The following is an 11343-nucleotide window of genomic DNA, read 5'->3' on the forward strand; positions in this document are numbered from 1 at the left end:
GTATAATACAGGATGTAACTCAGGATCAGTACAGGATAAGTAATGTATGTACACAGTGACTGCACCAGCAGAATAGTGAGTGCAGCTCTGGAGTATAATATAGGATGTAACTCAGGATCAGTACAGGATAAGTAATGTATGTACACAGTGACTGCACCAGCAGAATAGTGAGTGCAGCTCTGGGGTATAATACAGGATGTATCTCAGGATCAGTACAGGATAAGTAATGTATGTACACAGTGACTGCACCAGCAGAATAGTGAGTGCAGCTCTGGAGTATAATACAGGATGTAACTCAGGATCAGTACAGGATAAGTAATGTATGTACACAGCGACTGCACCAGCAGAATAGTGAGTGCAGCTCTGGAGTATAATACAGGATGTAACTCAGGATCAGTACAGGATAAGTAATGTATGTACACAGTGACTGTACCAGCAGAATAGTGAGTGCAGCTCTGGAGTATAGTCCATGTATAAGCACAATAACTCTGATTATGTAGACTGATTCTATATGTGACCTGTGGTATTGAGCATAGGGTTGGAGCTGCAGTTAAAGGGGCGGTCGTTGTAAATGAATTCTACCAGTCGGGGATCAGACACTTTATTTACATTGCACTGATGTTTGATCACAGAGGTTTCCATGCTGCGCTTCTTCTCAACGCTCTTTATTGGTCACCAGTGAACTGTGATCTCGATAATTTAGTGCAAATAAGACATAGAAGGAAACACATTGTCTTATTATCACATAGTCTGCAGCATTTGTGATTAGAACAGGGGCCTAATGAGTCACTACGGGGCCCCACAGCTTACACTGGGGCCCCTCTTCTCTATGACCAGCATTAGCAGCAAGTGAGTTCAGGATACGGGAATGTTCTGGATATTGTGGTCTCTGTTGTTTCCACCCAGTAACCTCCAGATTCCTCTACTCTGCCGCTGGTCACAGCAGTCCTCAGCTGCTCCTCCTGGTTGTCACCCCCATGTCACCGAGATCCACTGGTTGCTGCCATCGGTTGTGTCACATTCTCCCACTGCTGTAGACACGGACTGTACACGTCCAGTGGTCCCTCTGGATTTCTCAGCCACCATTTGTCCTGTATATAGTCGCACTTTAAGGAGCTGAACGCCTTCCTGCCGCCTCATCGTCTTCTTTTTCTGGGGGTCCGGACTCCTCATGGGGCCCCCATGTTCCTCATGGCCTGTATCATTTTAGGCCCAGCATCAATAGGTTTGTGCGAGGAGACATAATGAAGGTTTGGTGTCCTGCAAGACCAAAGAACCTAAGCAGCCATTCCTGGTGGTCTCTACAGATGACCGGCTCAGTCTCTTCCTGCAGGATCCTTGAGGCCCGACCTTCCATGATGTCATCATGACATCATCAGCTCCGGCCTTCTCTCCACATCAGAGGGACGAGGTCGTAGAGTCAACCACTTCTCGGCCATTGCACACCGTGGGGACGTACTGGACGGTGGAACCTGCAAACACAATTCAGTTATTCCAGCGTCCCGGACCCTCTCCAGCTGCTCTATGGGGGCAGACTGGTGTTTCTTTAGGTTTTCTATGGGGTTGTTGCTGCAGATTTATTGCACTACTTTGGTACTACTGTAGGGAGAAGCATTAATGAGCACTTCGTTAACTCCCTCGTTAGAGAGGACGCAGAGTCTCTGCAGGTTAATGGGATGCCAGCGGCTTCTCTAAGGTCGTGAATTTAAATCAAGCCATTAAAAGGGTCCCTGGGGCATCATGGGCAGGAGGAGCAGAGGAAAGGACAATGGAGAAGGGGCTTGTGGTCCTCCATCTGCATTTCTCCACATCTGACCTGTGGTTAATGGCAGCAGCATATGGGACCTCGCTATAGTGATTCGCCGTCTGCGCCAGGACCGAATAATAAAGACCCTTCAGCCTAAGAGCTAATGCAGCTTGGGAGGGGGTCGGGGGCTCGTCCCGCATCTCTCCATCTTCTAGCTGAAGAATACCATGTCCTCAGCTGATCTGTAACTACATGCCCCGGACCCCTGCTACTGCCCCCCGGGCAAGCATTGTGCCAGATATTACTACTGCTCAGTGGTCTCCAGACGCCGGTCCAGACCTCAGATATGCGGCCCCGATGCATCTCTGTTTACTGATATCTGTAGCTGGAGGACGACCCCCATGTGGTGCCATCCGTGTTAAAGAGCAGAATAGTGGGGCAGTGTTTGCACCGGACGGCTCAGGGGCTGATATCACGTTTACTGATCCCCCTGAATGTTTACTGGGGCAATGCCCCTCATACTCACCACGCGACCCTCCTGCCCCCGTGGCACTGAAGCGGTTGGTGGCACTGCGGTGGCTAGTGACATTTTTCTGTGGCTGGAACATTATTATGTGGATCTTTGGAGTAAACAGACATCCTAGGACAACAGAGCCACTGAGACTGACCGACACGCACAGGGTGGTCGTCTGCACCTGAAACCGAGGACACAATGGAAGAGAAATCACACACTGGTCACAACAGGAAACAACTCTCATCATCCTCATGGTATAATACAGGAATCAACCAGAGAAAAGCCTTATAGACACAAAAATCCTGCACGATTCAGACACCTACAGCGGATCTGGCAGATACAATGTATCATCACCAGAGAGCAGATACAATGTATCATCAACTGCCAACAGATACAATGTATCATCGTACCAGAGAGCAGATACAATGTATCATCAACTGCCAACAGATACCATGTATCATCAACTGCCAACAGATACCATGTATCATCAACTGCCAACAGATACAATGTATCATCAACTGCCAACAGATACAGTGTATCAACTGCCAACAGATACAGTGTATCATCAACTGCCAACAGATACAATGTATCATCAACTGCCAACAGATACAGTGTATCAACTGCCAACAGATACAGTGTATCATCAACTGCCAACAGATACAATGTATCATCATACTTGGGAGCAGATACAATATATCACACCTGAGAGCAGATACAATGTGTCATCATACTTGGGAGCAGATACAATATATCACACCTGAGAGCAGATACAATGTGTCATCATACCTGGGAGCAGATACAATGTGTCATAATACCTGGGAGCAGATACAAAGTATAATCATACCTGGGAGCAGATACAATGTATCATCACACCAGAGATCAGATACAATGTATTATCACTCACTTGAGATCAGATACAACGTATTATCTTCTGAGAGCAGATACAATGTATGATCACACCTGAGAGCAGATACAATGTATCATCATAATTAAAGGGCTTCTGTCACCCCACAAAAGTCTTCTTTTTTTGGGGGGATAGTTACATTCCTTATAGCGCGATATAGGAGAATATAATCTTGTCACTTACTTTCATGCAGCCGTTTCTTTAGAAAACGAAGTTTTATAATATGTAAATCCGGTCTCTACCAGCAGGTAGGGCGTCTACTTGCTGGTAGCCGCAGCAGAAAACCGCCCCCTCGTCGTGTTGATTGACAGGGCCAGCCGGGATCTCCTCCTCCGGCTGGCCCTGTCAGTATTTCAAAAATTGCACGCCTCTGTTCATTCGGCGCAGGCGCTCTGAGATGAGGAGGCTCGTCTCCTCAGAACTCCCTCAGTGCGCCTGCGCCGATGACATCACCGAAATAGAAGACGTCATCGGCGCAGGCGCACTGAGGGAGTTCTGAGGAGACGAGCCTCCTCATCTCAGAGCGCCTGCGCCGAATGAACAGAGGCGCGCAATTTTTGAAATACTGACAGGGCCGGCCGGAGGAGGAGATCACGGCTGGCCCTGTCAATCAACACGGCGAGGGGGCGGTTTTCTGCTGCGGCTACCAGCAAGTAGACGCCCTACCTGCTGGTAGAGACCGGATTTACATATTATAAAACGTTGTTTTCTAAAGAAACGGCCGCATGAAAGTAAGTGACAAGATTATATCCTCCTATATCGCGCTATAAGGAATGTAACTAGCCAAAAAAAAAAAGACTTTTGTGGGGTGACAGAAGCCCTTTAAGAAAAAGGATGGGCACTCCTATACCTGGAGTAAGCAATATAACACTGGTTTATTTTTTCCAGTGTTATATTGCTTACTCTGTGGTCCAGGTATAAGAGTGCCCATCCTTTTTCTTATATTATTGCTTTAATTCTGGTGATCGGGGTACGACATCGGGTTGGAGCACCTTGCCAGCTGGAGTCAGGGGTGAGCCGTCCTTTACCTTATCTATACACAAAGTATCATCATATCTGGGAGAAGATACAAAGTATCATCATACCTGAGGACAGATAAAATGTATCATCACACCAGAGATCAGATACAATGTATCATTAACTGATGACAGATACAATGTATTATCACTCACCTGAGATCAGATACTATGTGTCATCATACCTGGCAGCAGATACAATGTATGATCACACCTGAGGACAGATACTATGTGTCATCATACCTGAGAGCAGATACAAAGTATCATCACCCTAGAGAGCAGATACAATATATCACCTGAGGATAGATACAAGCAGAAGACATTGGATCTGCATTGGGCAGCACTTGAGCTGATATGAGGCATAGTATGGGGGCACCTCCTATAGTTGACATGTATATCAAGATTGAATGTTCCAGCTGTAACAAGTCAAGGGGGTGCAAAACTGTCCCCCCTTGAGAGCACACTATGTGGTAACTGTCACCAGGTCGCATTCCCAACACTTGGACTGCACTAATCCATATTGTGACACCCTAAATGGACATTCTGAGGGGACCATTGGGCAGTTGCACTTGGCATCCGAAATGCTGGAGGTGAGCAGCAGTGAGGTGTTGCTGGAAGATGGTGGATGCACCACGGACAAGAGGGGTGAAAGACTTAGAGCGCAGATGAAGACGATATGAGAGCGCAGCAAGTGACCTACAAGGAATGAAGGGATGCTGCATGATACTCCCCAACCTGTATAAGGGGCAGCGTTAGCAGGTGCATCCAGGACCTGGCGTCTAAAGGGCAGGGCAAAGATGAGGGGTAGACAAGAGTAGGTGCCCACCTAGGGCATGACCTTGCAGCAAAGATCGGGAGGTGCAATGCTCATGACACAACTGCTGCATTATTGCAGTAAATCATGGAAAAAACCTTGATGAAACTAAGATGATTCCTATAACACAAATCGTGTGCTGGACCTTTCACGTTTTAAGGACCTGCAGTGACATCACCGTCTGGGAAGGTCCTCAAACCAGTGAACGTAGCTGCATAGAGGAGGAGGGGGAGGCAGTGAGCTGCTCTGTGTATGTGTCTGCATTTATTTAGGGGTCTGTGTTTGTTTTGAGGGTCTGATCTGGGGTCTGTATTCATTTAGGGGGTCCTCACCCTGTAATCACTTGAGGTGACATAGAAGATGGGCAGGAAGGCGAGCCAGATGATGCAGGTGGTGTACATGGTGAATCCAATGAATTTGGCTTCGTTAAAGTTCTCGGGACACTTCCTCGTCTTGAAGGCATAGAGGGTGCAGAGCAGAACCAGGAGGACGTTGTAGGAGAGGGACACCAACATGCTGCCGTCACCACTATTACACTTCAGTGTTACCACGTATCGCTTATCAGGGGCCGTGTCCTTGCGGGTCCCAGCCGGCTCGAGAAGAAGCCACACCAGCACCACAAGCAGCTGGCAGGAGATGAGCGCCATGCAAATGCCGACCTGGGAGGCCGGACTTATGAAGCGAGGTCTCTGCACCCCATCTTGTGCGCCATTGAAGATGCGGGCAATCCGGTTGGTTTTTGTCAACAGAGCCGAGTAGCAAATAGCAAAGGACGTGCCGAGTCCTAGACGACGAAGCGTGCAAACACCGGTGGATGGCTTGGCAATGAAGATGAAGGTCATGGCATAGCAGAGCAGCACTCCAATCAGCAGGATGTAACAGAGCTCTCGCCCCGAGGCCTTCACGACGGGCGTATTATTATTCTGAACAAACATCCAAACCACAAACAGGGTGGAGAGTAGACCCAGGCAGGAGAGGCAGACGGGCCCCAGAGCCCAGGCATCACTCCAGCGGATGTACTCCTGAGGAAGCTCGAAGCAGTCCTTGAGGTCCACATTGGGCCAGTACCCCAGGCCACAGTCCTTACAAGTGAACTCATCGAGGAGGTACTCGTGTGGTTGGCAGGGGATGCAGATCCAGCAGCAGACATCTCCAGGCTGCATGCTCTTCACCTCATTCTTCTTGCAAGGGTCACTGCACTGAGACACAGGCACCGAGTTGAGCGCCCATGGGATCCGGCTGGTATTGAGCGTCAGCTCCTCAGCCCAGTAGCCGACTTTCTGGTAGCGGTATTGTCCATTTGTTTTCTGGAAGCAGAAGATGTTGTAACGACCTATTCCATCACCAAACTTGTCAAATCTCACAATGCTGTGAGTGTCCGGAGGAGGGAACGGAGCTGAAGGGGAACAGAAGAATGGTTAGAGACACTGCTTATGGTAACAAGGGTCTGAACTAACCAGGACGAAGACACAGCGTGCGGATGATGAGACTCCCAATCAGCAGACCGCCCATCTCCAACCGGTGGCTCAACAGCTGTCGCAAAACTACAACTCCCAGCATGCTCATTCCAGCTGTCAGAGGATGCTAGGAATTTGGTTCTGAAACAGCCGGAGAGCCGCTTATTGGAAAGCTGCCCTACGATGCCCTGGAGGAGTCAGACCTGAGATGTTCTAATGGCCTCTCCAGGCTCCTCTCACACCAGCGTTCGGCTTTCCGTTTCTGAGATCCGTTCAGGGCTCAGCGTCCAAAACGGATCAGTTCTGCCCTAATGCATTCTGAATGGAAGAGGATCCGCTCAGAATGCATCAGTTTGCCTCCCATCCGTCTCCATTCCGCTCTGGAGGCGGACGCAGCGTTTTGGTGTCCGTCTGACGAAATTCTGCCGTCCTGGCGCACAATGTAAGTCAATGGGGACGGATCCGTTTTCTATGACACAATAGAAAACGGATCCGTCCTCCACTGACTTTCATTGGTGTTCAAGACGGATCCGTTTTGGTTATGTTAAAGATAATACAAACGGATCCGTTCTGAACGAATGCAGACGTTTGTACTATCTGAATGCAGACGTCCATGACGGATCCGCACCAAACGCGGGTGTGAAAAGGTAGCGCTAATTATGCAACTTTGTAATAGTGATGAGCGGCAGGGGGCATATTCGAATTCGCAATATTTCGCGAATATGTTGTAGAATATTCGTTGAATATTCGCAAATTCGAATATTCGTTATATTCTACGATTTTTTTTACTCGGAAAATTGGCAAGGTAATGATTGTGTAATATGCGAATTTTCGGAATTAGAATTTTCGTATTCAAATTTTTTATTGCGAATTTTTCAGCTTACAACTATTAGACAAAGAAGATTATAGCGCTATATTAGCTAAATTGCTCTATGATCGTTTTTTTTCGAATATTCGCTATATTGCTATAACTTCGTTTTTTCGAATATTTGTAATATTCTAAAACAAGAATATAAAGCAATATAGCGAATATTAAAAAAAAACTAATATAGAGCAAAATTCGCAAACACTACTACTCCTAACGTCAAGTATATTGCAGCCTTCTTATTGGCCCAGAGGGATCATGTGTACTGATTTAAAAAAAAAAAAATAATTGAATATTCGAAATTACGAAAATATATAACTATATTCAAAATATTCGCGAATTTTCGAAGTACCTATATTCGCGATAAAAATTCGAAATTTGAATATTCGTGATCAACACTACTTTGTAACATACTGTGTGTTTCCTTTTTTTGCTGTCAGTGAATGGAAGCTTTCTTGTTTACATTCAGAGGTTGAAAACTTGTGAAGATTATGTTCGGCTCACATGGCAGAAGGATGCATTACATGAGCCTCCCATTCACTGACAGCAAGCAGAGAATGCTATTATTGGCAGTTCTAGGTGTTATTTCAGGACGTTTTGGAAAATGCCAGATGTAAAGTGACGTTAAGCGGTCTACAGGTGAGGACTCTGCTAAGGAATCTGAACCTCGTGGAATCTGCTCACCATCGAACTTCACGTTCAGGATGTAATCCCGGTAGAAGCGACGTCCATTGATTGGGTTCATAAAGGGGCACATGCTGCTGGCGTTGGGGCATAGGGTCTGGTGCATGTTGTGCAGGGCGTGAGCAATAGCGTAAACAGCATTCACCACAAACATGATCTTGGATTCTTGCTCGAATTTGACGTCTTGCAGGGAATGCTTCATGCAGTCTGAAGAATTGAGCCGGCACTGAAACTTATTCTCCCAGAATTCCCTGAAGAACGGATTTCGAGTGTTATTGAGTGGATGTAAAGACTGGAAATATCTTGAGAACTCAAACAGCGGGTACGATGCCAGCTCAATGGTGATGGCGCCTTCAGCCACCTCCTCACTGCCGGACACCACGCTCTCCAGTGCTCCCCAACCATCGCTCGCCACCCACATAAAGGAAACGTTGAGTTGCTGGGCAGCAGCCAGAAGTTCTCGGGCATCCTCAATCTTGGTGAAGAGCACGATAACCCGGGCACTAGGTTTCTGCTGGAGGGCTCTGATTACACTGGCAAAGGTCTTCTTGTTCATGGAGCGCCCAACCTTTTCAGAGGTAGCAATGCAAATATTACGAGCCCTTGCCTCCAGCTCGAAGGCTTCAATGCCAGTCTCACCATAATCCCCTTCAGATGCAACAGTAGACACATAGGTCCAGTTGAAGAAGCGTAGGATCTCTGCCATGGCCTTGGCTTGGAAGAAGTCAGGAGGAACAGTGCGGGCAAAGAAGTCATAACGGGTCTTGTCACTCAGCTTGGCACTTGTAGAGGCATAACTGATCTGTGGGATCTGGAAGAGCCTCAGGAGGTTGGCAACCTAGGAGAATGGAGAAAATATGAGTTGGGGTATAGCATGGAGGCAACGATGTCACCAGAGAAGTCACAAGGTCCCTAAATAACCGTGCAACTATTCTTAAATGCCTGTCTGTGTGCAAGGTGCAAGAAACGCCCAATACAAAGTCAATATGAAGGCCAGAGGAGGCTGAGAATGGGTACCCTGCAAGTACACCTTATGTAGCTTCACCGGGCCCCTCAGGAAAAAAGGGCCAGAACCCATGTTTATAGAAACAAGAGTGAGAGCCTTCTGGGGCAGGTCTCTGCCGAGGTGTAACATGAAGGTGTAACGCCGCCCAACTACCACACACCTCCATAAAACTGGTGTCTTTTCATGGCCTAGAAAAGCCTTCGGGCTCCCAAGGAACCAAGTGCAAGTGTGACCTTTGCACATTCTATAGCTTTGCCCCCCAAATTTCTATTGGATCAATGTTTCAACACATTAATTAATTTATACAGCGGTCCCTCAAGTTACAATATTAATTGGTTCCAGGAAAACCATTGTATGTTGAGTAATTGGTTCCAAAGCCCCAAAATGTCATCCAAGATAAGAGAAAATGAAGATTTAAGAGAAATAAGCAGATAACTAAGAGAGAGAAAGCAAGTCCTTACATAAAACAGTCAGGAATGGCTGCTAACTAGCTACTAATACCAGATATTTTACCAGAGAAGTGGCCTTGATTGGTTGGATCTGAGTCTAAAACATCGTATGTTGAAAATATTGCATCCTGAGGCCATTGTATCTTGAGGGACCACTGTACCCCCTCCCGCCTATCGTCACTCCTGTCACCATGCCATGAAGAAGGAAGCTGCTGTCTCTGATCGTAGGGTGGTCCCTACACGAGATTACAAATATGGCTGATGTTCTTCCTAGAAATGTTCAATGAGAGAAAACCTGGAGTCTGTGAGTGTCTGGACCTAAGACAACTCTGACTGTCTCACTTATGGGACTGTTCTTTGGCTTAACCCTGGCACATAAAAGTCCATGATGGGGATTGTCTGACAGTTTCAGTCAATGACACGTTATTCTGGGTTCTGTTTCCATTAACAATGTCCTGCCTCTGACAACCATCCCTGAACAGATACTTCTCTTATCCCCTAATGGTTGGCCCTAGGCTGGTCTCAGCAGACACCATACCAACAACCTTCTATGACAATAGCCTTGGTATTATGTTGAATCTGATGGCGTTGGCCAGGTCAGGCCCTCAGGACAGTCACTAATCGTCCTCTCGAGTGTTTGATTCCCCTCCAGTGCCCCCACAGGAGAAATGAAGTATTACATAGTACATATAGAAATCACTGGGTTCTCTATGTAATGTATGGTCCTACAGAGAGACCTTGTTGGTGGCCACTCTCTATCTTGGCAAATAGATCATTGTTCTTCATAGCGGAACCCACAATTAACTTAGAACTCTCTAAAGTGGTTATAAAAATACATGTTGTTAACCAGACAATCCCTTTAATGAAGAGGAGGCCCTCTAGTATATGCTGAGGTGCCAGAAAATCAACTTCATGTGATGGAGGCCTCGTCTCTATGCATGAAATGCACCAGCACAGATGTTCTTCCATGCATTTACCTGTATAGAGACATCACTATAAGAGCCGCCAATGACTCCACTGATCGCTGTGAGTGTCTCCCCATGGATAGCGTAGGATCCATCCGGGCAGATGTACTGAGGACCATCACCCCGAGTCAAGGATCCTCGCACCAACTCCAAGGCTTGCTCTAGGGCATAGGTATCTTTGGAGCATGTGTCCAAAATGTGCGCTCCCAGTTTAAGTCCTGGAAGAATTCTGGGGTCCTTGTTAATGGCATCTAAAGCAAAAAGCATGGCCTCCAGCCGCTGCAAGCCCCGATGCTCGTTCATGCGTCCACACTCAGATCCAGGGCCCCCTTTCTCATGGACTGGAAAGAGGCCTCCTATGACCAAATCACCTTCAAAACGGATCTCCGGCCTGGGGATTTTGCTGCTTTTCTCAGTGCTAAAGACAGGAAGCAAGAACAGCGTCCAGAAGAGGTTAGCCATTGGCTCAACCAGGACTGGGAAATGTAGGAATAAAATACTGAGAAATCACTTCAGGAACTGCTGGAGAACAGGAGAAGGCATAGAGGAACCAGAGAACGAAGCCTGCTCCTGTATCCTGAGTAGAGAGAAAGAGAGAGACAGAGAGAAAGGTCAAAGCTCCAAGTGGTGAAAGACACAATAGAAACTACATGTACATAAACTGTACATAAACTACAGGAGGCAGTACTATCTGCAACTATATCATATACAAGGAGGCAGTACTATCTGCAACTATATCATATAAAAGGAGGCAGTACTATCTGCAACTATATCATATACAAGGAGGCAGTACTGTCTGCATCTATATCATATACAAGGAGGCAGTACTGTCTGCATCTATATCATATACAAGGAGGCAGTACTGTCTGCATCTATATCATATACAAGGAGGCAGTACTGTCTGCATCTATATCATATACAA

At 46.9% G+C, this 11343-nt stretch overlaps 1 protein-coding gene across 1 annotated transcript; it reads right to left on the reverse strand.

Annotated features, from left to right (window-relative positions):
- Positions 1–1398: 1398 nt before the first annotated feature.
- Positions 1399–10883, reverse strand: GRM2 (glutamate metabotropic receptor 2). The gene is made up of 5 exons (XM_044282835.1): positions 10434–10883; positions 8002–8839; positions 5328–6391; positions 2274–2442; positions 1399–1472 (listed from the first exon to the last, which is right to left on the reverse strand). Exons 1-5 carry the CDS (start codon positions 10881–10883, stop codon positions 1399–1401), a joined length of 2595 nt encoding a protein of 864 aa, XP_044138770.1.
- Positions 10884–11343: the final 460 nt, after the last annotated feature.

This window comes from Bufo gargarizans, chromosome 2, assembly GCF_014858855.1.
Source record: "Bufo gargarizans isolate SCDJY-AF-19 chromosome 2, ASM1485885v1, whole genome shotgun sequence".
NCBI classification, from domain to species: domain Eukaryota; kingdom Metazoa; phylum Chordata; class Amphibia; order Anura; family Bufonidae; genus Bufo; species Bufo gargarizans.

Excerpts from the sequence above, each read along its gene's own strand:
- GRM2 (XM_044282835.1), bottom strand. The coding sequence starts at position 10,883 with ATGGCTAACCTCTTCTGGACGCTGTTCTTGCTTCCTGTCTTTAGCACT. Across the intron at positions 8,840-10,433 it reads ATAGTGATGTCTCTATACAG|GTTGCCAACCTCCTGAGGCT; the intron begins GTAAATGCATGG and ends CCATTCTCCTAG. Across the intron at positions 6,392-8,001 it reads CCTGAACGTGAAGTTCGATG|CTCCGTTCCCTCCTCCGGAC; the intron begins GTGAGCAGATTC and ends GTTCCCCTTCAG.